Source organism: Ammospiza caudacuta, chromosome 24 (genome assembly GCF_027887145.1).
Source record: "Ammospiza caudacuta isolate bAmmCau1 chromosome 24, bAmmCau1.pri, whole genome shotgun sequence".
In the NCBI taxonomy this organism is placed as follows: Eukaryota; Metazoa; Chordata; class Aves; order Passeriformes; family Passerellidae; genus Ammospiza; species Ammospiza caudacuta.
This window is the reverse complement of record NC_080616.1, coordinates 6,756,770-6,783,137: the sequence shown is the minus strand read 5'-3', so window position 1 is coordinate 6,783,137 and position 26,368 is coordinate 6,756,770. Positions and strand designations below refer to the sequence as shown.

Genomic DNA, 26,368 nt, shown 5'->3' with positions numbered 1-26,368 from the left:
AGAGGGACCCTGCAATGCCAGCACCCACCTGAGCCCCGCCACGCCCTGCCCTGCCCTATACCTGCAGCTTCTCGATGATGTTCTTGTAGTCCCACTGGTTGGGGGTGGTGGACACGCGGGGGAAGGAGCGTGTGGCTGCCTTGTAGCTCGAGGTGTTCCTCTGCACCGTGCTGGTGGAGCTGCTGTTGAGCAGGGAGCTCACGTGGGCGTCCAGGTCCATGGGCAGAGCGATGGAGCGGCTCTTGGCTGAGGGACACAGGGGTGGGGTTGGCACAGCCATCACCCAGCTGGGTCCCACCACCCTGTCTGGGCATCCCTTCACCAGTGTTCACCTCATTTGCAGCAGAGATTTGGGGTAAATACACCAGTAAGCTCCTCCAGGGCAGTATGGACTGGAGTGTTCCCACATGTCCCAGCATCCACAGCACCTCACAGGGTGGAAACTGGCCCCAGCCCCAGTTTTTGGTTGGGAAAGCCCAGCGTGGGGAGGCTGCAAGCACCCTGCCTGGAATTCCAAAGGGAAATCCCCACCCAGAGCCCAGCCACCAGCAATCCTTTCCACGGTGACTCAGTGCTAAGAGCCCTCAGGCTGAGTCAGGCAGCTGCACACCGAGGGCAAAGTCCTGGCCAGGGAAAACCACTGTCAATGCTGGCTTTGTGTCCGGGCAGAGACACACCAGGGAGCTCCCAGCCAAGCCCAGGCTCTGGTTGTCCTCACATTATCCTGGAAGTGCTGAGATGAAGCTCAAACAAAAGCCCATCCCTGAGCTGAATGTGCCCATCCCCAGCTGGCAGCCCCTCACCGTGGTGTCCTGCCACCCTCACAGGAGGGACAGGGTGTCCTACTCGCTGCTGGCCCAGGGTGGCCCTGTCCCCTGTGCCCTGGGCACGGCAGTGGCTCCTTACCAACCATGGCCAGCGTGCGGATGCAGGACTCCACCGAGCTCTTGTGCTGCTGCTGCAGCCAGGGACACTCCAGCAGCCTCATGGTGGACTGCAGGAGCTGCACCACGATGGTCTGGTGGGTCTGGAGGGGACAGCAGTGTCAGCACACGCATCCAAACTGTGTTTTGGGGGCTTGGCTGAGTGCTGTCCTCCCCTGCCACCCTGCCCACCCGTGTCACCTGCAGTGAGGTGCTGTTCTCTGAGAAGGGCGAGCTGAAGAACGCGTTGATGGTGTCCAGCACCACCGTCAGCACGTACTTCTCCAGCGTGGCATCAGGCAGGCGCTTCTCCCTCTTCTTGCACATCTGTCAGGACAGGGAGGACGCTGATGGCACCAGGGCCAGCTCCTGTCTGCCCAGAGGCTGCTGGGGCCACACTGAGCTGAGGGACATGGCTGGTGACTCAGCTCCTGTGCCCTGACCACTCCCCAGCCCCAAGTGTGGCAGCTGTATGAGGTCCCACAAGCATCCATGCCCTGCAGGCGGCTTGAAGGGAGCCTTGGTGACACCACCCCGAGATGTCCCCATCCAAGCCACCACTGCTGTGTCTCTCCCACCCAATCCTCCCCACGCACCTGGGCCATGTCCAGGGTGAAGTTCTCAAAGAGGGTCCAGATGTGGTTGCTGGTGTAGATCTCCTTCATCTCCACCTCCGTGTCCACGTAGCAGTGGTTGACAAAGTTCACATAGGCCATCTTCACCTGTCAGGGAGGGGGAAAGAAGCAGGAACACCGTCAGGGGACAATCAGTGAAGAGCCCAGTGTCCTCCTGGCTGCCACCCCGTACCTCTGTGATGCAGTCCTCGTGTGTCACCACCCGCACCACGTCCTCCAGGGGCAGCAGGGACGTGCACTTGATCTCGGTGTAGACGTTCTTGCCCTCGGCGCAGGCAGCCAGCAGGTCCACCAGGGAGATGTGGTACATCAGGGGGCTGTTCTCCTCCACCCCATCCCTGGCTGCTGTCATCATCTCCAGCAGGGTGGCCAGCGAAGCTTTGTCGTTGTAGAAAACCACAACGTCGTCCCCAGCATTGGTGAGCTGCAGGGAAGGGTCAGTGCTCAGAGCTCAGTGGTCACCACTCTGAAAAAGGAAGGTCAGAAGCCTCCAAGGCCAATGGTGTCCCCTGTGCAGTGGGGGATGACTGGGAAAGGGGACAGGGATTTGTGTTTACAGATAAAATCAGGCATTTGCAGTGCAGTCAAACATTGTGGGACTCCCAAACAGACTCTTGGACCTTGCATTGAGCCCCTGGAGATGGTTGATGGCCACTCAAGATGTCCACCAGCACGGGGCTGGCTGGTTCCAGGGAGGATCCAGCACGGCTGGAAGGCTCTTCTCAAGGAAGCAGCCAACAGTGCAGGTTCCAAGAGCTTTATCCTGCTTACCCCCAACTCCTGCCCTGCAGGAGAGGTCCTCACCTCAGTCATGATCATGTCCTGGCACTTCTTGACGTACTTGCCCTCGGCCTTGATGATGGTGTGCAGGAAGTCGAGGTACTGCACGTGGCGGCCGTGGGTGGCCACGCAGTGGATGAAGTGCTGTGGCACCGTCTCATTGATCTCCGAGCACAGCTGGTAGTTGTTCAGGAAGATGTGCTGCATCGTCTCTGCCTCCAGCAGCTGGGGACAAAGGGCAGAGTGAGCTCAGGGAGCTGCAGGAACTCTCCCCAACTCCTGTCCTGCCTGGTGTCTCCTCCTGGGTTTTCCATCCTGTGCTCTCAGCCCCAGGAGTGGTGCTGAATTCCCTCCCTGTGCTGCTGCCCCTTCGTGTCCTCTCCTTACCCCCGGGGTCAGGAACAGGTTGAGGTGTTTGTGCAGCAGGGCCTGGTTCTCCTGGTTGCCAGCACAAAACTTCTGCAGGAACTGGTGGGTGAACTTGAGGATCTCCATCATCTTGGCATCCCCCTGAGGAGGGGACAGAGGAGAAACACGCGGAGCTGAGAGGGATGGGAGTGGCAGGAGGCCACTCAGGGAGGTCCCCATGTGCCCCCTTTGCCCTGGGCACTCAGGACCAGTTGGTTTCTGTCCACCCACCTTCTCATAGGGGATCTGCAGCAGGTCCAGCATCACCTTGTGGGCGTCCATGTTCTTCAGCAGGCGCTGCTGCTTCTTGCGCACCTGCTCCCCAACCCCGCACATCTTGTTGAGTCTCTCCAGGATCTGGGGACAGAGGGACCACAGCAGGCAGGGGCTGAGCCTGGAGCCCCTCAGGATGGCCACCAGCACTGGGGCTGGTTTGCATTCCACGTGTTCCCTCTGTAATTCTGGGTGTTCCCTGCTTTGCTCATAAATTTCAGCCCCTCCTCAGTACCATGCACAGCCCTCATAGCTGTCACCCACCCAGTCCCCTCCAGTCCCCCCAGTGCAAGGATGTGACAGCTTTTCCCTGTGCTGAGCTGGCAGAAGCAAGCCAGGCTTGGATTTGTTTCTACTGAAGCACAGCAGAACTTGGAATTCCCTCCCAGGATTTTGCCCTCTTCCTTCCCCACCAGTGCACCAAGGTTTGGTCTCACTCACCCCCTTCACTATCTGGTAGTTCTCACTGCTCTTCTCTCCTGGAGCAATGACCTCCTCGTCAGCACCGTGCTGCAGGGGACACGACAGCACTGGGGTCACACTGTGCCCCTCCAGCCACACCCCACAGGACCCTCAGGAGCCTCCCCATCGAGCCCATGCAGAGGCATCAGGTGTTGGATTAAGGTGAGCCCTGCCCTGCCTCCCACTCCTTCCCCACCCTGGATCCCATGGTCTTGCTCAGGGCTCTCACCTCCTTCTTCTCCTTCTTGTTCCCCTCCCCTGTGCTGTCCCCTTTGGTGCTGCCCTTCTTGTCCACCCAGAGCTCTGATTTCTCCACCATCGTGCGGAGTTTGTCCAGCTCTGACTTGATCACCTTGTAGTTCTCCACGTCCTGGGCTGAGATCAGGAGCTGCACCTGCAGTGACATTCCCAGGGCTTTCCAGCTCGGGGTACAAATCCCACTCCCAGATCCCCCTCCCAAGGAAAGGGCCAGGATCCACGCCACGTCCCCCACCCACAGCCAGGTGTGGGATGCTCCAGGCCCCCTCAGTGTCACCTGTTTGAAGGTGTGCAGGACCTCCTGCCTCTGGCTGAAGTGCTTGAAGAGGAGCTGCAGGGAGCCAGAGATGAGTGGAGGGTAGTCGTGCATGGTCAGGTGGATCAGCACCCTCAGGAACATCCTCCCTCCCTCGTCATCCACCTCCAACATGCTGCTGGACTTCCTGGAGCGGGATGGAAGCACTGGGCATCAACAGGGATCTCAGAGGATGATGGGGACAGCTTTAGAGCTGATGGGGACAGCTTTGGAGCCTTTAGAGCCTCATCCTGCTCATCACCTGCAGCTCCCAGCCTGGCTGAGGTGGACAGAAGGGCCCTGTGGGCAGGGGAGCTATGGGGACAGGCACTCACCCCACACCAAACATGGCCTCGGCGTGCTCCCCAATCCGGTCCAGGTTCATGGCTGCAGCTGCAGGGAGAGGAAGGGAGTGACAAGGGTGGACAATGCCAGCCCTGTGTCTTGGCAGGAACCCACAGGAACCAACCCAGCTCCCTGATTCTGTTCCCACCAAAACACAGACTCCATCCCTCCCTGCGCCCTGCCAGCAGCAGTTCCTGGAGATGTCACCTCTGCTGGAGATGTCACCTCTGCCACCTGTGGACGTCCTCCCAGCCCCTGGGGCCTGCTGAGCTGGGGGTGTACCAGGAGCAAAGTGGGAGAGTTACTTGTGGAGTCAAAGGCTGGAGCTGTCCCATCGGCCGCGCTGTCCTGCATGGGGTAAACCTCCACAAACTCCTTCTTGAAGACAGAGAGCAGGTAGGAGATCCTGTAGTCCAGCCGCACGTTCAGGATGAACTGGAAGCAGCAGGGAAGGAGAAACCAGAAGTGACTGAGTGCCCTCTTCACACCAACTGTGCCCCTCTTTGAGAAAATCACATTACACACCCCCATCGCACAGGTCCCACCATTCCTGTGGCTCCAACCTGCAAGATCTCCAGGATCTTCAGCTTGGTGTCCATCACCACAATGTTCTCATTCTCAATGCTCCTCCCTCTGTCCACTTGCTCCGGGGCAGAGCCAGCGCTGAGGCTGGGGGGGCTGAAGATGGACTGTTTCCTGCTCAGCACCATGGTGGACATCATCTGCCCCACGCCCTGGATCGACCTCCGCACGTTCTTCCCTGCAGAGGCAGCCACAGTTAGTGTGGGTGGAGAGAGAGGTGGCAGAGGACCAAGAAAGGACCCACTTGGACTGGAAAATGCTCTAGACTTCATCAGAGAATGAGCAGAAGGCACCAAATATTTCTTTTGGCATAGCCAAGGGCTCACCACCCCATGTCCTACAGCACACCCAGCCACATCAGCAAGCCAGTGTCCGGTTTTCTTGCCACCAAAACTGGAAAGCACTGGGCAGACCATGGAAAACCCTGGGCAGACCATGGAAAACAGGGACTCACCTGTCACCTCATCATTGTAGACAGCCTGCATCATCAGCTGAGGGTTCTGGACGCAGTCGATGATGCCCAGCAGGGTCCGTGTCAGGCGCAGCAGCTCGCTGAAGCTGTAGAAGCCGAAGTAGATGAGGTTGTGGGCAAGGCTGACGACCTGGGGAAGGACAAGGCAGCTCCAGACCTCGCCCTGCTCGGGGCTGAGCGGGAGAATCCATGGTGGGGGACAGGGACATTGCAGCCAGACCGTGGCACACCCTGCAAGAGGCCGCACCTCGAAGGTGAGCTTGTTCTTCTCCTCGTTGGCGAAGGGCACGGCCTCGCTCACCACGTTGTTGAGATAGTCCTCCACGAACTCCATGGTGCTGGCAAACTTGTTCTTCTTGTCATCACGCGAGGTGTTGAGGTTGGAGTCGTAGCTGCAAGGGGACACATGGGGGTGAGCTGGGGACAGCAAGTGTCCTCACACCCAGCTGGCAGGAGCACTCCTGAGCCACCGTGATCAGCAGTGATGCTGTGACAGATGGATCCCACTTCCCTCTGAGGGCTCAAACTCACTCCACAAACACTCCCCTGCCACCCCCTGTCCTGCCCTGTCCCTCAGAGCCATCCCAAGCCCTGGTGTGTCTCACTCTTTGATGGTGATGGCTGTGGGGATCTCCGTCCAGAGCCGTGCAAACTTCACGGGCATCACCAGCTCCTGGGGGTCCCTGTCCACGTGCACATGCAGCATGAGGTGGCAGAAGGAGGCGCGCAGGTCAAAGGGCAGCATCTCATCAGCCATGCACAGGAAGATCAGATCCACCCCCAGCTGCTGGGAGATCTCCTTGATGGCCAGGTACTGCCGGTCCAGGCACATGCGGGCAAAGAGCTTCAGCTGGTACCTGCCCAGGGGTGAGGGGGAGAGGGAGTGAGGCCCTGCAACCCTCACAGCCTCACCTGGACAGGAGGTGCCACAGGAGCATATCACCTGTAGTAGCTGAGGACGTTCTCGTCGTGGGCATTGCCAGCCCGGGCCTCCTGTGCCAGCTGCCGGATGCTTTTCTCGTGGTGGTCGTTGTTCTTGTCGGTCCAGGTGAGCCAGACCTCCTCCTCTGAGTACTCAATGCTCAGGTACTCGTGGGTCTGGGACATCTCCTTCACTGGCCTCAGCCTGGGACAGGGAAGGGGAAATCTGGAGATGCTCCCGTGGATGGAGGGGCTGCACCTCAAGAGCTGATGGAGCTTCAGTGGGACCAGGCCCATCACTGTGGTGGCTTTCTTGTAGGGTGGGGAGAAGGTGTAAGGGTTTTATTTAACTTCTCATTGCCCTGCTCTGATTTAGTTAAGAATAAACTTAATTCACATCCCTGACTAGAGCCTGTTTCGCCTGTGAATGTATTTGATGAGCGATTTCTCCTGGTTCTTATCCCAACCAATGAACCCTTCAAGGAATTTTCTCTCCTCTCTCCAGCTGCAGAGTGAGAGGCTTTGGTGGACGCCTGACAAACACCCCTGCTGTGGAAAACCTCTCCCTTATCCACTCACTCAGTTTTGATGAGGATGTCGCTGTTCTTCGAGTCCAGCACGCACTTGCAGATCAGCTCCTGCGTGACGGGGATGGCGATGTGGTTGGACACGCAGAGATCCGAGAGATAATCTAAAAACCTGCTGGGGGAGAGGCAGCTCAGTACATCCCTCCGGGTGTCCAGAGTTGACAAGGACCCTGCCAGGGGGCTCGGAGACCCTGGCACACAGCCCAGAACACCTGGGGATTTGATTATGACCCCTGGAGCAAACTGCCAGCTTTGTATGAAGACCTGAAAGTCACATAGGTTTGAATAGTGTAATAACAAAATGATCACAAGGTGAAAATGTAGATTTTAGGATTTTTGGTATGGGGGTTATGGGGACAAGATGGAGGAACTTGGGCGTGTCCAGCCTTTCTTCTTCTTCTTGTTCTCCATTTTCTGCAGTGATGTTGGCACTTTGGGATTGGTTTAGAGTAGAAGTGCACTGTCTAACACAGGTGATGGGTATTGGGAATTAAGTGTAAATATGTTATACGTAGTTTGTAATATAAAAGGACCACACAAAGAGTGCCTGTGGCTGCCCCGCTGAGCAGACCTCAGCTGGGCAGAAAGAAAACTTTATAGATAAGAATTAATAAACAACCTCAAGAAAAGTGAAGAGTCCAGACTCGTTCTTTGGACACACAGGCCGAAGCAGAGACATCCTGTGCATCTCGGGGCAGCAATTATCAAACAGCAACCCAAGATCCCATGGCTCCCCTTCCCCTCTCCCCTTCACAGGGCCCCCACACGCACCGTGGCTCGCGGTTCTTGCGCACCAGGCTGACGAAGGTCTCCACCTCTGTTTTGGTGATGTGCTTCTCCAGCAGCTTGCGGTTGTTGTGCAGCAGCGCCGTGATGGTGTCCTCGGCCAGGATGTCGTAGCCGATCTGCGACTGCATCATTCCGAACTGCTTGGCAATGTGCTCCTGCAGCGGGCACAGAAGGGCTGTGAGTGATGTCCCCCTGTCCCCCCGAGGCCCCACGGGATGGGGAGTCCCCCCCAGCACCTGGTTCTTGCGGTAATCCTCCTGGGAGTGCCGGAGCACGCGGTAGCACAGGCGGAACATGTATTGGTAGGGAGCGTTCTTCTGGTCCGACAGCTCTTCCAGCCTCACCAGGGGCCCTTCCCCGCCCTTGTCCTTGAATGGGGCCTTCAGGATCCCAAAGATCTGCCCAAAAGCAGAGATCAGGGCTGTGTCCTGCTCCACACCAGCCCCTGTGCATAGCTGGACATGAGCTGGAGGCCAGACCCTTTCCTATGCTGTTTTCCATCCCTCTGGCCCCCAGAGAGGCCCTGAGCAGGACAGGACATCTCCACAGGACACATCCCAGCCTTCCTGGGGTGCAGGGCCCCAGGGCCACCCACCTGCTTCAGGATGTTCTGCTCCCTCATCAGCTTCTGCCGCTCCCGGTTGGGCTTGGTCACCACGATGTCCAGCACGTTCTGGCCATTGTTGGGGACATCACTGACAAAAAACACCAGGTCCTCCAGCAGCTGGATCACAAACCTGCAAAGGGACATGGGGTGAGTGGGCTGGGGCTGCTCACCTGCCCAGACTCAGGTCTCTGCAGTGATGCTGGTGGGTTTTGGGGACCAAAGAGCCTCAGAAACCTGCCAGGGGAGCTGCTGGCTGATCCTGCACTCCCTGATGGAGGAGTGGCTGGATCTGCAGCCTCTGTGGTTCCTATACGTGCCAGGGTGAATGTCTGGGGGGCTTTGCTTGTGGTTTACACCAGGGATTATGCATTTAACACCTCTTCCCCTGTGGTCACCCCCGTGGGCCAGGCTGGCAGGGCGGGAGCCGCTCACTCTGTCCCACAGGGATCTGATCTGTGTTTGCTCAGGAAGCACCAGGAACCCACCCACCTAAAAATAATACAGTGACTAAGGCAGCTGCCCCTATCGTGGGCCCATCTCCCAGCCCCTCGGATATTTTTCTAGGATATTTTTCTGGGATATTTTTCTAGGAGGGGCCAGAGCAGGGCTGTGCCGTTATCTGGTTTCCTCGCCAGGCTTCTGAGTTGGGGTTGTGGGCAGGGAAGCAAGGGCAGTGCTGGCACCAGCACCAGGCAGGGGCCTCATCCTGCTGGGGAGCCCTTGGAGAAGCCGAGCACGGCCCCATCTCCCTTTTACCTCCTGTCGTTCTGGCTGAGGAAACCCTCATTCATCTTCTCCACCACGTTGGCCAGCATTGAGCTGGCGTCGTTGGCAAAGTCCAGGTCCCTGATCTCGGACACAGGCACGGAGACGATGGCAAAAGCTTCTTTGTCCTCTTTGGTGGGGCACGTGCCCAGCTGGGAAGCAACAGAGAAGCAGCATCACACAGACAGGGCCATGCCAGGTGTGTCCCCACCATCTGCCACCACCCCTGCTGACAACAGTGACCCAGTTGTCCCCATCAGAGGGGCTGGGGTGGGCTCTGGGTGACTGGGGTGGGCTCCAGGCTGGTGTCCACCCAACCCTTTGGATCACCCAGGGTGTTTCACTCCCTGGGTGCTGGGAGGGAAGGAGCAGCCTAAGAGCTCTTGGGGAACAGGGAACAAGCCCAGGGAGGGAGGGAGGAGGCAGCAGGGCTGTACCATGAGGCGGATGGGCCTCTCCTCATCGATGTCGATGGGCACGTTGGTGCTCTGGATCCAGGTGTTGGTGCACAGGTGGCGCAGCCTCACGTAGGAGTTCCTGCCAACAGCACAGTGTCCTGCTGAGTGTCCTGCCAAGTGACCCCCACGGGGACACGACAGCACTGCCCTTCCCCAGCACTCAGCCTCCTCCCTGACCCCTCTGCTGTACCGTGGGACGAAGGAATCCGTTTTCTGCAGCGTGGTGGGGTCCAGCTCGAAGAGGGAGGCGATGTCGTTGCCGTGGGGCACGGCCACCAGCCTGTACTTGATCTTCTCCCCGGTGTTCCTGCGGCTGGCACGGCTGCTGCCCCCCTGCACGGTGGGGAGGGGGTCTCTGAGCCCGGCTCGGGGGTCCCCTGTGCCCAGGGCATCGGGGGGATGCAGCAGAAGCTTTGCTGGGGCTGAGCCTCGCATGAGTGGAGCACAAGCAGCGTGATGCACCTGAGCTATGAGGCCCCCCTGATCCAAACATCACCAACAGCACAGAAAAACCCCCCTGAACATCCAGCTCTCTCATCCACCAAGCATCTCCCTGTGGCCTGGGGAGCCAACATGCACTGGGACCCCTCCGAGAGGTTTTGGCAGGGCCCTCTCATGGTGGGACACTGCTCTAAGTGCAGGCAGGGATGCTGGGCTGGCACAGAGGGACAAACTCGGCTGTAATCCCCTCAGGGGGCTCTGTTTTGGGGCATTTCCCTGCTTTCAGGCCCTGGCTGAGAGCTGGCGTGGTTGGGGCAGCGGCAGCAGCAGTTCTGCTCACCGTGGGCGCTGCTTTGGGCTCAGCCACGTCTCCTTTATAACTTGGGTTTTCCTGGAAAGTTAAAGAGGGAGATGAAAAGCGGCTGTCAGTCCTCCTGCTCGGTCCCTCCAAACCCCTGGGGACGGTGTGTGATCCCTGCTCCTGCCTTCCCTGAACACAGCACGGAGAGCAAACCTGCCCAGGTGGGGCTGGAGGATGTGACCTGTGCCCAGTGCACGGTGTCCCAGCCCTGGGAGGAGCATGGGGGAGCCCAGGGGAGCAGACTTGGGCTCTGTGTGGCAGCAAGAACTCCCTGGAGGCTCCAGGCTGAGCTCCCAGTGAGCAGCACCAGCCCAGGATGGGCTCAGCTTGAGACCTTATTTTGTCTTCAAGTGTTAACAGAGTGTCTTTGGGTTTGAAGCACCCATTTCAGAGCACCAGTGTTTGCTGGTTTCCATCCCACAGTGATGGAAGGGTCCTGGGGGCTGCCCTTGGGTGTCTTCTCCAGCTGGGGAGCATCCCCAGGAGGTCCCTGCTGCCCTGGCAGCAGAGCACAGCCCGCGGTGCTGGCAGTGCCAGACACACCCTGGTATCCAAGTGCAGCAATTCCTCTGTGCCTCTCTCAGGAGGCTTTGAGCTGGCCTTAAAAGGGAGCAGAAAAACCTGGCAGATGGCACTTCCAGAGCCAGATTTTGCCCCCATCCTCTGCCAGGAGAGGACAGCAGGATGAGTCACGTCCCACTTCCAAGCACCAGGCTGTGCCAGTCGGTCCCTTGGCATGGGGTGAGCACAGAAACGCCCCAGCCACCCCCTCCTGTCCCTCTGGGCCAGAAAAGGAGCCAAACTCAGCCATCTGAGCGAGTGAACCCCTCCACTGGGGGATTTCGGGGAGGAAATTTGGTCCTAAACCAGGTAAATGATGATGGTGGTCAGGAGTCAAGCAAGGAGGAGCCACAGGAGCTCCCAGAGCAAACTGGAGAGGATCAGAGGAAATGCTGGGCATCCCTCCCTGCCCGAGGTGGGCGCTGCCTTTGCAAGGGGTGCCCCAGCCCCAGGGCACGTTCCTGCAGCCCTCTGCCACCCCCTTACCTCTGCTGCCAGGTAGTTGCCCGTGGCGAGGTGCTTGAAGCGGTACAAGCCGTTCCAGTGCCCGGCTCCCCCTCGGCACGGGTCGTGGTGAACCACCTGGGAGAGGCAGGGGAGAGCTCAGCCACAGCTTGGGACAGCCTGGGACAGCTCCAATGACCTCCTCCACGCCCTCCCTGCTCACCTCCACCTCCCACAGGGCGTTGGAGCTGGTGGCTGAGGTGGCAGACTGGCGCAGCGTGGTGCGGAGGAACACGTGCAGCTTGCCCTTGTACTCGTCACAGGTGAGGAACTTCTCCTGCTCGGCGTGGAACAGCCTCACCACGTCCCCCTGCAGCAGGACACAGGGGTGAGGGTCAGGGGCAAACAATCCTGGAGTCTTTCAGGTTGGAAAAGACTCCAAGATCATTAAATTCAATCTTTCACCACCATGCCCACTAAAACCATATCCTGAAGTGTTTGTCTGCTCATTTTGGAACACTCCCAGGGATGGTGACTGTCCTGGAGAGCCTGTTCCCATGTTTAACCACTCAGTCAGTGGAGAAATTTCTCCATGGCTCTCCTGCAATGTGTCTCCTCTTGTGACCCCTCATGCTGCAAAAGGGACAGGATTCCTCCTGGACACAGCTCCCAGCTAGATGGCAGGACTGTGTGACCCTGGGGACCACAGAGCACTGCCACCTCTTCCCATCCAACCTCCTGGAGCTCTGCTAAAACATGCTCCAGGCAGCCCAAAGGCTCCTCTGCTCCCAGGGGACAGGGCACAGGCAGCCTGCATTGCCATCACTCCCATTATCCATGCAGTGACCCTCGGCTTCCACCCCCAGGGATAAATGGATGTGAATCCATCACTTTCCAGCCCTGGAGCAGGCAGAGGCTCAGCTCCCAGACCTGTTTAAGGCATTAACACCCCGGGAAGGAGGATGTGGGAAGCTGGGATAAGCACAGTGCCTGGGGATGAAGGGCTGTAAGATCCCAACAATCCACATCCATCCAGCTGCTTCCTGGAGGACCTCAGCCTCAAACAATAGCCCAGCAGGGAAAGTTCCTTTCCCAGGCAACAGCCACCCTGCTGCACGGCTGAGCAGTTGGAATTGTCCCTGCACAAGAGGCCACTGCTGGCACTGCGTGGGGTTGTCCCCAAAAGCCAATTCACCACCCTGAGGTCGGTAATTTGTGCCCTCAGCTCCCTGCTGCCAGCAGATCCTAAAATATCCCGCTCCGCCTCCCTGTGCTGTTCTCCAGGTGATGAATTCAAGCAGGAATTACAGCCCTCGAGGCAGGAGCTCTTTTGTGCCCTTGTCACAGTGCCAGGTGGCTGCTCACACGTCCTGTCCCCCAGAGCCAAGCAGTCAAACCTCCTTCCTTACCCCCTTCAGCACTTCCTCCATGTGGTCGCAGAACTGCATGAACAGGTTGATTTTCCAGCTGGTGTTACAATTGACCGAGTTCACCTGCAGAGCAAGAGAGCGTGGTCACGACCCCAGGACAAAGGAGAAAAAGGAAAAAAGAAGGAAAAAATCAGCCCCTCCTGTACCTCCTTGCAGCCAGCATTGTCAGCCAGCTCGTAGTTGCTGGCGTGCAGCGGCTGCCCGGCGTTCACGGGGTTCAGGATGACTTTGTCTCCCACGACTACCTGGGGAGCAAAATGGGAGAAGGGCAGCGAGGGTGAGACCTGGGTGTGGAGCCCAGCTCATGGAGCTCCCTTCAGAGACTGCTGGGCCCCAGGCTCACATTGTCCCCGTTGCTCCTGAGCTTCCAGAAGGGCTGGATGAAGAGCCAGGAGCCCTCGTTGCCGGTGGCGTCCAGGGTGACCCGCATGGCGTTCTTCTCCAGCAGCGCTGGCAAACGCTTGTTCACCGTCAGGTACTTGTTGCTCTTCATGTGCAGCAGCTGGAGGAGACAAGGGTGGAGGAGATGAGAAGTGCAGCCCCCAAGGCATGACCAGCCTCTCGCCAGATGTGCTGGATCCATGTTGGATCCATGATGGATCTGTGCTGGATCCATGTTGGATCTGTGCTGGATCCATGATGGATCCATGTTGGATCTGTGCTGGATCCATGATGGATCCATGATGGATCTGTGCTGGACCCATGTTTGATCCATGCTGGACCCGTGCTGGAACCCTGTTTGATCCATGTTTGATCCCTGCTGGATCCATGTTTGATCCATGATGGATCCCTGCTGGATCCATGTTTGATCAATGTTTGATCCATGCTGGTTCCATGTTGGATCAATGCTGGATCCATGTTTGATCAATGTTTGAACCATATTTAATCCATGTTTGATCCCTGCTGGATCCATGTTGGATCAATGCTGGATCCATGTTTGATCAATGTTGGATCAATGCTGGATCCATGTTTGATCAATGTTTGATCCATGCTGGTTCCATGTTGGATCAATGCTGGATCCATGTTTGATCAATGTTGGATCAATGCTGGATCCATGTTTGATCAATGTTGGATCAATGCTGGATCCATGTTTGATCAATGTTTGATCCATGCTGGTTCCATGTTGGATCAATGCTGGATCCATGTTTGATCAATGTTGGATCAATGCTGGATCCATGTTTGATCAATGTTGGATCAATGCTGGATCCATGTTTGATCAATGTTGGATCAATGCTGGATCCATGTTTGATCAATGTTTGAACCATGTTTAATCCATGTTTGATCCCTGCTGGATCCATGTTTGATCCATGTTGGATCAATGCTGGATCCATGTTTAATCCATGTTTGATCCATGCTTGACCCAGGTTTGACCCAGGTTTGATCCCTGCTGGCCCCGTGCTGCCCCGTACCTGGATGACGCTCCCGTACTTCACCACGTCCCCGTGCACCTTCTTGTTCTCCGTCTCGTTCTGCTTCTGCTCCATCTGCGCCGCGTGCTGCTCCGAGAGGAGAAGAGCTGAGGCTGGAGCAGCACCCTCCTCCCTCCCCAGGAGCAAATCCCAGCAGGGTCACACTGGGAAGGAGGGGACGGGACGGGCTGGGATCAGGGTCAGCAGCCTCTGTCCCCCAGGGATGAATTCAACCAGGAATTCCAGCCCAGGGCCATCCAAGAACTCAGCCCAGGGCCAGGGTGTGGCTTTGACCAGCCCTAGGAACCGGCCCTTTAAATTGAGGATTTGAAAACCAGGACAGGGACAAAATGGCACCAGAATTCCCCCAGGACAGCAGGTTTTGGGGTGACACCAAACAAGGGTGCTGGGCTCAGGCTGGGGATGGGGGTCAGACACCCAAAATGGGGGATGTGGGCACTGGGGGCTCCTGGCAGCACCAAAGCCAGGCAGCCAAAGGCAGGGTGCCAGCTGAGTGCCAGCTGTGCCATGCCCAGAGATGGAGCAGGCCTGGACCTGCTGCTGCAGGAGGTGTCCCCAGGAGTGAAGAAGGCTCAGCAGCCCCTCTCCAAAACCACAGAGATTTTCCACTGGCTGGCTCTGGCAGTGGGAGCAGTGATGGGATGTTGACACATGAGGAGTGAGGCAGGAATTTGCTCCCACAGCAAATCTGGGAATGGTGAGGGAGTGCTGACAGCTCCGGCGCCAGGCTGGGCACAGCCCGGGCACCTCCAGCCCAGGGATCCCCAAAACTGAGATGGGAAGATGGGAAACAGAGAGGGATGGAGCTGAGAGAGCCTCTGCCCTTTCCCATCATTCTCTCACCCCTTTCACCTGAGGGCAGAGGAATTAGGAAACATCTGGAATCATTGGGGGGGAGGATGGGGCTGCAGGTCCTGAGTGCCCAAGGAGGTGAAGGTGCCTGGTACCTGTCCCTACAGGGCTCTGAGTGCCACCCAGGATGACTTCTCCCTGCCCACAGAGCTCTGGGTGCCACCTGGAGTCACCATCACTGCCCTGCAGTGGTGGCTGCTGCCAGCAGGAGAACAAACCCTCTCCCAGAAATCCCACACTGATGCTGCTCTTGGAGTTTAACAACAACCCCAGGGAGCAACAGGGCTCTGATGGGAGACCCAGCACCTCAGATATCCTAAATCTCCCTCCAGATCCGAGCCAGCAGCAAGGGGGGCTGGCAGGGGCAGCTCGAGTTCCCAGGGCTGATGTTGCCACACTGTCCCTTGCATGGGGAGGCTCTGTCCCCAAGCCCAGTCAGGAATGCCCACAGAGGACTGGGGGACATCAGCAGAGGGGTTGAAAAGCTCCCCCAGCCTGTCTGAGCTGCTTTGGGTGAAGAAAACAGAGTTCAAACCCACTGGAGCTCAGCAGTGAGGGGCACAAGCTCAGAAAGGCGAGCACAGGCATCACAGGCAGGGCTCCTCCAGTCCAGACCTGGCTGCTCCTGCCTCAGGAGGTCACCCCCGTGGCCTGGGGGATGCTCTCAGGCTGTTTCTCACCTCCCTGATGAGGGCAGTGCCTGCAGAGCTCAGCAGGGCTGGGAAACACCGGGAGCAGCAGAAAGGAGCCAGGAAATGGCAGAACCTCTTTAAGACAAGCCCTAAACCAAGGTGCAATCAATCAGGCTCAGAAATGAGCCCCGGGGACCACTCGTGGCCAGGACAGCTGGGACGTTACAAGCCTGGCTAAGGGGGGCAGGAAAATGGGGATTCTGTGGGTTCTGTGTGCCAGGGATGGCTCAGGGCTGGGCACTGCCCCTGCCCTGGCACCTCCAGGGCAGGACACCCTGTCCTGGCACTGCTCAGCCCCTCCTGGCCCAGGCAGAGCCAGGGATGGCGGGGCTGGGGCTGGGCTGGAGGCCCGATGAGATGATTTAGTGAAATCTCTCCCCAGCCTCGCTTTTATGAATCATCGGCGGGGCCTCGCCAGCTGCCTCAGGCCGTTGTGCAATGTTTGATGTGGGCCCTGGCCAAGGCTGGGGGAAGCCAACGGGAGCCTTTCCCTTCCCCAGCCCTTTGGAGCACGTCCTGCAGGCAGGGCTCCCTCCTGCACGGGTGTCCCGGGGTGCTCAGAGGTGCCCTGGGGTGCTCCAGGGTGCCCTGGGTGTGCTGAAATGCTGAAAAGTGCTCTGGGGTGTTGAGGATTGTTCTGGGGTGCTGAGGGGTGCCCTGGGGTGCTGAGAGGTGTCCCAGGATGTTGAAAGGTGCTCTGGGGTGCCCTGGGTGTCCTGAAATGCTGAGAAGTGCTCTGGGGTGTTGAGGATTGTCCTGGGGTGATGAGGAGTGTCCTGAAGTGCTGAGGGGTGCCCTGAGATGGTGAGGAGTGCCCTGGGGTGCCCTGGGGTGCTGAAGGGTGTCCTGGAGTGCCCTGGAGTGCCCTGGGGTGCCCCAGGCTGCAGGGCTGTGCTCCCAGAGCTCCTGTGCACAAGAAGCATCAGGAAGGTGACACAGCCATGGCTGGGCAGGGGACAAGGGGGAGAACACAGCTGGAAATCCCTTCTCACCCCAAACCAGCATGAGCAGAGGTGTGGATGCCATCACCCAGCCAGCTGGTGGGCACTGCCAGCTCTGGGTTCCTCGCTCCTGCTCACCTGGAGCTTCTGCAGCAGCACCACGTCGGCGATCTTGTCCTTGTCCTGCTTGGTCTGCTTGGCCTTCCAGTACTGCTTCTGGGCAGAGTAGCGGTTCATGGGACACACCTTGAAGAGGCAGTCTGGGAACAGAGCACAGAGCAGAGCCTGGTGAGGCTGCACAGCCACCAGGGCGTCCCCAGCAGGGCCAATGTCCCCGAGGGGCAGGGACACTCCTGGGATGGTCCCCCCATTAGTGAGGAGGGCTGCTGGAGGTCACGTCAGCGTGTGCTGGCTGCTGGGTCAGCTCTAAATCAGGATAAATAATGAGTCCAGCAATGACTGCACTGCTTGGACTCGTGATTAGGAGTGTTCCCATCGGAAATGGCTGTGCTGCTCGGGAAGGAAAGCTTCAGGGGGGAGAAGGAGCTCTGATGGAGCCCAGCTGCACCAAAGGAGGAGAGGATCCTGGTGGGAAGGATCCAGGAGGGAGGCTGGGACACCATCAACCACCTCCAGGTCCCTTGGCTCATTTCAAAGCCAGCCTTATCAACACCTACCCTAAAGAACATGGCATTGAGTTGGGGTACCATGTCCCCTACCATGCACCAGCTGCAAACAAAGCAGAGAAGTACAACAGAGTGTTAAAAACCACACTGAAAGCATTAAGTGAGAAATCTTTCAAAAACTGAGAGCAGCATCTGGCAAAAGACACCTGAATAGTTTACACCCAAAGCTCTACTAACCCAGTGGGCCCTGCCCAATCTAAACCTGTCACTGACCAGAACCAAATGAAAGTTTTCCTAAGAATTCTCTGCTTTTAACCCCCTGTGTTCTCAGAAGGGTATCCACATCCTCAATAGCCACACCAAGTGCCAATAATCAAATCTAAGCACCTAATGGTTTAACCACAACATCCCAAAAAACCTCACTTCCTCTCAAACCACACTTTGCCACCCACGGGACACCCTGAGCCTGCAGAAGCTGTGGAAGGAGCCTGGGGTGGCCATCAGGACACAGACATCCATCCTTCCCTGACCTGGATCACCAGCACTGGATGCTGCAAGCACCCACTCCCAAAACCTCGGCGTCAGCAGCTCTATTTCAGGCTCCTGAAGGATGCACAAAAGGCATCCCAAAAACTCCTGCAAAGGCTCCCTGCAGTGCAGATTGCCCCAATTCCCCTGTTTTCCCCCAGGATGGTGGGCGGGAAGTGCAGACATCCAGGGCCAGGAACTGGAGCAGGACAGCAGATGTCTGCAGACAACCTCACATCTCCCAGCCCCCTTCCCGAGCTGGGAGGGCAGGAAGGGCTCTGCAGCCTGAATCGCCCTAATTACGCCTGAAATAGCAGCCCAGAAAGTTCAGACACAGAAAAGAAAATTTAAAAAAATAAAAACACATAAATTATAAATTCATATACAATAAAAACATATAAATTATAAATTTATATATTATAAAAACCATATAAATTATTTTTAAAAATTAAAAATAAAATAAATTTTTTTCAGACACAAAAAAGAAAATAAAAAACATATAAATTATAATTTTTCTATTAAAACATATAAATTATATAAAATATATTATAAGAACATATAAATTATAAAAAAATAAAAAAATTAAAAATAAAAAAGTTTCAGAAACAAAAAAGAAAATTTAAAAAAATAAATAACATATAAATTATAAATTTATATATTATAGAAACATGTAAATTATATAAATTATATAAAACATATATTATAAAACACATATAAATTATTTTAAAAAATTTCAGACACAAAAAAGGAAAATTTTAAAAAATAAAAAAACAAAAGACAAAAAAACCAAAGTCCCTTCTCTGGCTGGCGGCGGGCCCGGGTGAGTGTTTATTTACCTGGGAGTGCCGCTCTCACCGGCTGGGGCAGGGCCAGGTTTCACATCTCCTTTGCCAGCCCCGTTTGCAACGCAGCCAGAGCAGCCCCCAGGGCTGGGGCAGCGACCCTGAGCCCCCCCGAGCACCTGCACGGGGCTCCGTTAATGGCTAATTAATGGGTCATTAATGGGTCATTAATGGGTCATTAATGGGAGCTGCACTGGAAGGTGCTGGTGGGAAGGAGAAGCTAAGGGGAAGTAAAAAAAACCCAGCACAGCGACTCTGAAATGGCTGCAAATCCAAATCCTGGCTCTGAGCGTGGCTTTGTAAGGAGGGAAACTGAGGCACGGCGGGGGTTGTGTGTGTGGAAAAGCTCCAGCACAGCTCGTGTTGGGAGCAGGAGGTTTTGGTACCTGGGTAAAGCACGGCCAGAGTTCTGAGAATGGATTGGGGTGGGAAGGAGGGGAGGAGAAGGGAGATCCTGCAGCAGCAGTGCCCAGAGTGGGCAGCTCGGAGGGGGACGTGCGGCTGGAGCCAGAGTGGCTTTGGGGGCAAAACTTCAACCCAGAGTGGCTTTGGGGGCAAAATCTCCATCCAGAGTGGTTTTGGGGGCAAAACTTCCATCCAGAGAGACCTGAGGGGCAAAATCTCCATCCAGAGTGGTTTTGGGGGCAAAACTTCCATCCAGAGTGGCTTTGGGGGCAAAACTTCTACCCAGAGTGGCTTTGGGGGCAAAACTTCCATCCAGAGAGACCTGGGGGGCAAAATCTCCATCCAAAGTGGTTTTGGGGGCAAAACTTCCATCCAGAGAGGGCTGGGGGGCAAAACTTCCCATTCTGAGTGGCTCTGGGGGCAAAACTTTCATCCAGAGAGGGCTAGGAGACAAAACCTCCCATCCAGAGTGGCTTTGGGGGCAAAACTTCCATCCAGAGAGACCTGGGGGGCAAAATCTCCACCCAGAGCGGTTTTGGGGGCAAAACTTCAACCCAGAGAGGCTTTGGGGGCACAACTTCAACCCAGAGAGGGCTGGGGGGCAAAACTTCAACCCAGAGTGACTTTGGGGTACAAAATTTCCATCCAAAGAGGTCTAGAGGACAAAACCTCCTAATCAGAGAAGGCTGGGGGGCAAAACCTCCACCCAGAGTGGCGTTGAGGCCAAAACTTCCATCCACAGAAGCTCTGGAGGCAAAATTTCAATCCACACTGGCTTTGGGGGCAAAACTTCAACCCAGAGTGGTTTTGGGGGCAAAACTTCCTAATCAGAGAGACCTGAGGGCAAAACTTGAACCCAGAGAGGCTTTGGGGGCAAAACCTGCCATCCAGAAAGGTCTGGAGGGCGAAACCTCCCATCAGAGAAGGCTGTAGGGCAAAATGTCAACCCAGAGTGGCTTTGGGGCAAAACTTCCACCCAGAGAGACCTGGAGGGCAAACCTTCAACCCAGAGTGACTTTGGGGGCACAACTTCAACTCAGAGAGACCTGGGGGGCAAAACCTCCAGGTGACTCCCTTGGGGAACCAGGGAGAGCAGTGGCACAGCTGAAGGTCCCGCTGTCCCCTGGCCTGGCAGGGTGGAAGCTTTTCCTGCCGCGCCTGAGATGGGCTGGGAAGAACCTCTGTGGAGGGAGGGAGGAGAAACCGCAAGAAACAAAAAAAAGCAAAAAAAAGCAAATAGCTGAGAGGTGTGGAGCCGGGCAGGAACAGCTCCCAGGTGGGTTCTGGCATTTCCAAAGAACCTTTTGGGAGCTGAGCTCGGCTGTTTTCCCAGCGGGAAGCTCCGGCACGACCCGTGTGAGCTGCAGGATAGGGCAGGGTCCGGCCACAGGATGTGAGGACGAAAATCTCCCGCAGCCTCGGGGCCGGGAGCAGCCCCAGCCCTTGTTTCCACCTCGCTGCAGGCGATGGCTATCGAGCAGGGAGAGCTCTACCTTTCCGGCCATTAAAACAAACAGCTGGATATCCTGATAGGGAGCGCAAAAAAGCAGGGCTGAGCCCAAAAACCTGCGCCTGGAAAAGAGATAGGGAACCACAGGCACGGCCAGGGAAGGGGATGGGGTGGCTGCTGAGCATCCAGCCCCAGGGTGGGATATGGGGATGGAGGTGCTGGGGGATGCTGGAGGTGCTGGATGGGTTGTTAATTAGATTAATGAATGAATTAATGGTAATGACTCCTGTGGAGAGGCAGATGCTTGGTGGGATCCTGAGAGAGTGGAAGAATTGATGTCTTGGGATGTGTTGGGGGAAAGGAGGGTGGTCAGGGGTTGGGTGCTGTTAAAGCCGCTCTGAGAAAAAGGTGGAGGCACAAGGCAGAGTGGGGAACTGATATTTAAAAAGTCTTATTGAAAAGAAGACATAAAATGACAACAGGGGGATGAGAGGAGCAGCTGCCCTAAACCAACACCCCAGTCACAGGTTTGGGGACTTTTCCCATCTCTCTCCTCCCTGGCTGTGTGATCCAGGCACTCAAATCCTGCCAGGATAGGGCCCTTGCCTGAGTGTGGAGCACCCTGAGCACTTGGGGCAGTCAGCACCTCCCAGGTGGGTGCAGCACAGGGCAGAGCTGTGCCCCCATCCCATCCCACCCCATCCCATGGATCCCATCCCACCCCATCCCACCCCATCCCATGGATCCCATCCCACCCCATCCCATCCCATCCCATGGATCCCATCCCATCCCATCCCATCCCATCCCATCCCATCCCATCCCATCCCATCCCAGGTGGTTGCTCAATGCCAGGACAGGCCCCAGAGCTGCTCCCAGAGCTGGAGCTGTCCCAGCCTCACCTCTGAATTTCTTGGGGGGGTTGTCCAGGTCTCCAGCTGCCGGCTCCACCACGCACCGATCGTCCACCAGCCTGAGGGGGACAAACAGCAGGAGTAGGGTCAGCAACAGCAGGGCTGAGGGTGCACAGTTGTTGTCATGGCCCAGAGTGACAAATCCAAAGCTTCAGCTCCTGTTTCCCACCCATAAATATTCCTCAGGAGCAGAATCCCCCTTCCCTCAGTTCCCACTGCTTCCCTGGGTGTTTTCCATGCCCCGCCTTAGGCTGGCACAGCACTGAGGGACCAGGGGAGGTTTGTGGCAGTCACTGCAGCTCCTTTGCAGGGTGATCAGTGCCAGAGGGGACCCTGCCCTGCCCAGCTCTCCCTGCTGCACACACAGCTCTGTTATTGCACTTTTAATCCAGCAAAACTAGAAGGAGTTCAGCTCCATTCACCAGCTCTCCTTCCCTGGCTGGGAACTCTTCCCACAGGGGTGGCAGGGGCCCCCCAAAACCAGTTATTAATTATTATCTTCCCACAGGGACACAGAGGGTGCAGGTGCTGTGCATGGGGGTGGCAGGGCCCCCCAAACCCAGTTATTAATTATTATCTGATCAGAGCTGCAGGCTCTGCCCATCAGATCAAGGCTCTGTGTCTCCTCCCTGCCCACCTCTGCTTTCCCAGCATTGAGCAAAATCCCTCAGGCTTGGCTTTGGGTGCTGGGGGCTGATTGTGGGGTGGGTGGGATAGGATTGGCCTTTGGGTGCTGGGGGCTGATTGTGGGGTGCATAGGACACGCATGGCTGTGGGTGCTGGGAGCTGATTTTGGGGTGGGTGGCACAGGCTTGGCTTTGGGTGCTGGGGGCTGATTTTGGGGTGGGTGGCACAGGCTTGGCTTTGGGTGCTGGGGGCTGATTTTGGGGTGGGTGGCACAGGCTCAGCCTTGGGGGCTGGGGGCTGATTTTGGGGTGGGTGGCACAGGCTTGGCCTTGGGTGTTGATTTTGGGGTGGGTAGGACAGACTTGGCTTTGGGTGCTGGGGGCTGATTTTGGGACGTTGCTTTTCAGAGTTAGGGAGAACAGCAAAGCAGAGCCTGGCAGGCAGGGGGATCAGAGGGGGGAGCATCCCCCGAGGGGCTCCCTGTGCTGGGAGGGAACTGGGAGCTCCAGCAGGACAGGCTGTACCCGCTCAGCCGCTTTCCCCAGCCCTGGGAAGCCACAGAAACAGGAGGAACTCTGCTCCTGCCCAGCAGAGAGAGAGAGAAGCATGTCCCCATCCTCGGGAGGATGTGAGAGTGGCCAGCAGAGCACCACCATGGTGGGACAGGAGGGCAGCGACAGCCTGGAGCAGCAAGGGGAGCCTGCGCTGTCCCTGCTGTCCCCAAGGGATTCTCGGTGTCCCCCAAACAACCCGAAAATGCTGGAGATGGCTCTGCAAAGGGATAAAACAGGAGCAGACCCATCCCAGCCACAGCTCCAGCCTCCTTCCCTCAGCCCAGCCGCTCTCTGGAGGAGGAGAGAATTCCTTTGGCTCGGCACGGAGGAATTTGGCCTCGGTGCTGATGGATGGGGACCCCGGGGACCCCGGGGCTGCCGTGGCCTTGTGAGGAGGCGTGGGCTGGCACCGGGCTCTGACACCCCTGTGCTGCTTTCTGTGCCTCACGTTTCACAGAAAGGGAGAAAAGCAATTTGCCTGGTGGCAGCAGAAGCTTCAAAACCATGAGCAAAGACCTGGGAGGTTGGAAAAACCCCAAACCCATGAGCTGTGGGCAGACAGGGCATTGCAAACAGGGGGTTTGGGGCTCTCCGAACACCTTTTCCTTGGGTCAGGACAGCAGGGAAGTAACCAGGGACATTCCCAGATTGTTGCAGCACCTTGGGAGGGCAGGGAAAGAGGGAAAGGGGAAAAACCAGAGCAGCTGCAGCAGCACAGGGGACATGCAAAGCCCCAGCCCAGCCCTGGTGTCACTCAGGGGCAGTTTTGGTTTCTGTTCTGTTCTTTTGAGGGGATCCAGGGCAGAACAAACCCTTGGGATGAGCCTGGGAGCAAAAACCAGCAAGGACTGAGGACACCAATCCATGAGTGGGGGATCAGGGAGTGAAACCCTGGCCCTCAGGCAGAAAGGCTCCATTGGAAAGATTCATCTGGGCATTTAAACCCGCAAATCCTCCACTCTTATTGCTGGGGGTCCCTGAGGAAAGGCCTGAGCTGCCGGGTTTGTTTTCAGCACTGAAGAAAAGAGCACAGGAGCCTCTCCTCTCCCTCCACTCCACCGGGCAGGATTACAGACAGTGAGTGACCTGCCAGCCTGGAAATCTTAATTAGTTAACGATCTCAAGGCACTTCCAGCATCTTTAATCCCAGGATTACACGCTCGACAGGAACAAGAAGTGTTCTTTTTATTAAACTGATACTCTGGGCGAACATTCCTCAGCTAAAAATCTGCTGAAAATAATGAAAAAAAAAAAAAAAAAAAAAAAAGGATTCTGACAGAGTGGACATGAGTCACCTGGGAGGCTGCTGGGGCCGGGACAACAACCGGCATTCCCGCGGTGGGATGGGCCAGGGAAGCTCCCCAAAGGGCACCTTTTAATGGGAAAGCGGTGTCTGAGCAGCGGGAGGAGGATCCCGAGCGAGGCAGGAGGCGGGATGCGCCCATGGAAGGTCATTTTGCCATTCCAAATTCCCCTCCGGGAGCAGAAAGGGAGGGATGCAGCCCTGATGAGCCCCTCAAGGCACGGGTGAGCATCTGGCCGGCTCTTTCTTAGCCCCAGCGGGGTTCCCTGGTGCTTCCAAACCCCGAGCACAAAGCGATTCCCTGGCCCTGGGATGGTGCATTTGGCCCCGCGCGAGGCAGAACCTTCCCCGAGGGCAGGGGAGAAGGAGCTCATCCAAAATCCGGGGCAACGGGACCCTCCTGACCCCTCCCCGGGGTCAGTGCACAGCTGGAGCCCCCTGGGCTGGGCAGAAACCATCCGCAGATGTGGCACAGAGGATGCCAAGGGGCACATCAGGGTACGGGGAATTCTTCTCTGAGAAACCCCAACAGAGCCAGGAGAGCCCCAATAGAAAGCCCAGCAAACCCTGAGGTGAGGAAGAGGAGGAAGAGGAGGGTCATGAGAGCTCCTTGTTGGCTGTAGAGCCGGGTCAGCCCCTCGGGGAGGGAGGAGAGAGCAAAGTGAGCGGGGCAGCCACAAAAATGCAGCTTTTTGGTGCTGTCCCGGTGCCAGGAGGGCTCGGCTTCCTCCTCCTCCTCCTCCCTCCGGCAGGGACGGGATCATCCTGACCCGGCAGAGCTGGAGTTACCCTTTAACCAAGTGCATCTCCACCCTGAAATCCACCTGCAAGCACAGGTACAGGTGTGATTTCACCTGAAACAGCTGCCTGGCACCCAGCTGGGTTTGTCACCCACCCTTCCCCTCTGCCAGCGCCCGTTCTGAGCCCCTGAAGGGTTCCAGGAGCCCCTGGCAGGGATGGGGCAGCACAAAATCCTCCTGAGCAAATCCCTCACCCCCAAAAGCTCTTCTGGCCACTCCAATCTGCCCATCCCGTGGCCCCAGCCCCACAAGGGTCACTGTGAGCAGCTCTGAGCCTGGTTCTGCCTTCCCAGGGCTCTGCTTTGGGCTGACCCGAGCGTTTGGGCTGGTTTGGGTATCTTGGCGTTCCCCAAGCCCAGCCTGAGCTGGCCTGGGATGTTTTTCCTGCTCACAAGCAAGGAGAGGGTGAAAGGGACAAACACCTTTTCCTTGGGTGACAGCAGGGAAGTGGTCAGGGACATTCCCAGATTGTTGCAGAGCCTTGGGAGGACAGGGAAAGAGGGAAAGAGGAAAAAGGGAGGGTTTGTGTCTGACAGAGAGATTTGGGGAGCAGAGGAGCCTCAGGCGGGGCTGCAGGGCTCCCCTGACCTCCACCTCACACCCCGGAGACCCCACAGGGATGTGACAGCAGCCACCCTGAATGTGACATTGGCGATCAACACCTGGGGACACTCCTGGGGTCACCCCATAAAGAGAGGATCCCGCTGCAGAGCCGGAGCCCAGAGGCAGCCCCTCCACAAGGAAGGATGGCAGGAAGGCTTCCGCAGGGGCAGGGCGGCCGCGTGGGCTGGCAGAGCTGTTTGCCTTGCAAATGAGCTCAGGAAGGTCCCGGTGGCAGGAGGAGCACGCCGGGTGAGTCACCTGGTCCCTTATCGCGGGAGTGATTTAAGGTGCGGTTGGGTCTCCCATGTCGCAGGGCACCAGGGAAAACAATTTCGGGAGGGAGGAGGGAAAGAACCGAGCCTGGGAAAGTGGGGCTGCCCAGCAGAGGTGTGCTGGGACACAGAGAAGAGGCTCCCCAAGCAAGCCCTGCTGCTCAGCTGCTTCTGGGGAAGTCTGGAGAAACACCTGGCAGAAAGGGGGATGCGAGGGCCAGAGCTGCAAAGGGATCAGAGCTCTCAAAAATGAGCCAATAATTCTAATTGAGCGACTGGGACGTGTTTGGGGACAACGACCAGCGCTGGTCCCTGCAGAGCCTCCTGCAGACCCATTTCCAAGGGGCTGGAGGAGTGCTCAGCATCCCCTGCTCTCCAAGGAGAGCTCTCCAAAACCCCCCTGGGGATGCAGGAAGGGCTGGCACAGACAGGCTGCGCCTGCAGGACCTGCTGCCCGGCACTGTGCCTGCACACACGGCGGGTCTGGGCGCTTCTGCCCCCATTTCTGGGCAGCCAGGTGCAGGGAGCCCCGGTGGGCAGCAGCCCAGTGCCACACGTGCCCGGTGGTGGCTGAGGGAAGGCGTGTGGGCGCAGGTATGTGCAGCTCAGGCATGTGGGAGCAAGTGCATTCACTGCAGATTATAGAGCCGGGCAGCTCCTGCCCCAGGAATCCCATCCAAGTCAGCATTCCTGCCTGAGCTCAGCCTCTCCTACACGCAGCAGCGTGGGGCAGGA

General features: G+C 57.1%; 1 protein-coding gene across 1 annotated transcript in view; it reads right to left on the bottom strand.

The window, feature by feature from the left end:
* The window catches only part of ITPR3 (inositol 1,4,5-trisphosphate receptor type 3), a 40,802-nt gene that overhangs the window by 13,587 nt on the left and 847 nt on the right, over positions 1-26,368 (bottom strand). Inside the window, exons 2-35 of the mRNA XM_058819452.1 lie at positions 21,463-21,533; positions 16,851-16,972; positions 14,207-14,293; positions 13,141-13,299; positions 12,944-13,042; positions 12,777-12,860; positions 11,591-11,737; positions 11,410-11,505; positions 10,342-10,392; positions 9,751-9,893; positions 9,540-9,639; positions 9,094-9,254; positions 8,326-8,467; positions 7,967-8,128; positions 7,713-7,885; positions 6,934-7,053; positions 6,377-6,559; positions 6,039-6,290; positions 5,681-5,825; positions 5,416-5,563; positions 4,943-5,139; positions 4,685-4,814; positions 4,370-4,427; positions 4,017-4,182; positions 3,711-3,875; positions 3,461-3,529; positions 2,978-3,103; positions 2,726-2,848; positions 2,363-2,563; positions 1,731-1,982; positions 1,520-1,645; positions 1,125-1,250; positions 907-1,027; positions 62-246 (exon numbers count right to left, since the gene is read on the bottom strand). Coding sequence (XP_058675435.1) covers positions 62-246; positions 907-1,027; positions 1,125-1,250; positions 1,520-1,645; positions 1,731-1,982; positions 2,363-2,563; positions 2,726-2,848; positions 2,978-3,103; positions 3,461-3,529; positions 3,711-3,875; positions 4,017-4,182; positions 4,370-4,427; positions 4,685-4,814; positions 4,943-5,139; positions 5,416-5,563; positions 5,681-5,825; positions 6,039-6,290; positions 6,377-6,559; positions 6,934-7,053; positions 7,713-7,885; positions 7,967-8,128; positions 8,326-8,467; positions 9,094-9,254; positions 9,540-9,639; positions 9,751-9,893; positions 10,342-10,392; positions 11,410-11,505; positions 11,591-11,737; positions 12,777-12,860; positions 12,944-13,042; positions 13,141-13,299; positions 14,207-14,293; positions 16,851-16,972; positions 21,463-21,533 — 4,690 coding nt within the window. The remainder of the gene's footprint in view (positions 1-61; positions 247-906; positions 1,028-1,124; positions 1,251-1,519; positions 1,646-1,730; positions 1,983-2,362; positions 2,564-2,725; positions 2,849-2,977; positions 3,104-3,460; positions 3,530-3,710; positions 3,876-4,016; positions 4,183-4,369; positions 4,428-4,684; positions 4,815-4,942; positions 5,140-5,415; positions 5,564-5,680; positions 5,826-6,038; positions 6,291-6,376; positions 6,560-6,933; positions 7,054-7,712; positions 7,886-7,966; positions 8,129-8,325; positions 8,468-9,093; positions 9,255-9,539; positions 9,640-9,750; positions 9,894-10,341; positions 10,393-11,409; positions 11,506-11,590; positions 11,738-12,776; positions 12,861-12,943; positions 13,043-13,140; positions 13,300-14,206; positions 14,294-16,850; positions 16,973-21,462; positions 21,534-26,368) is intronic.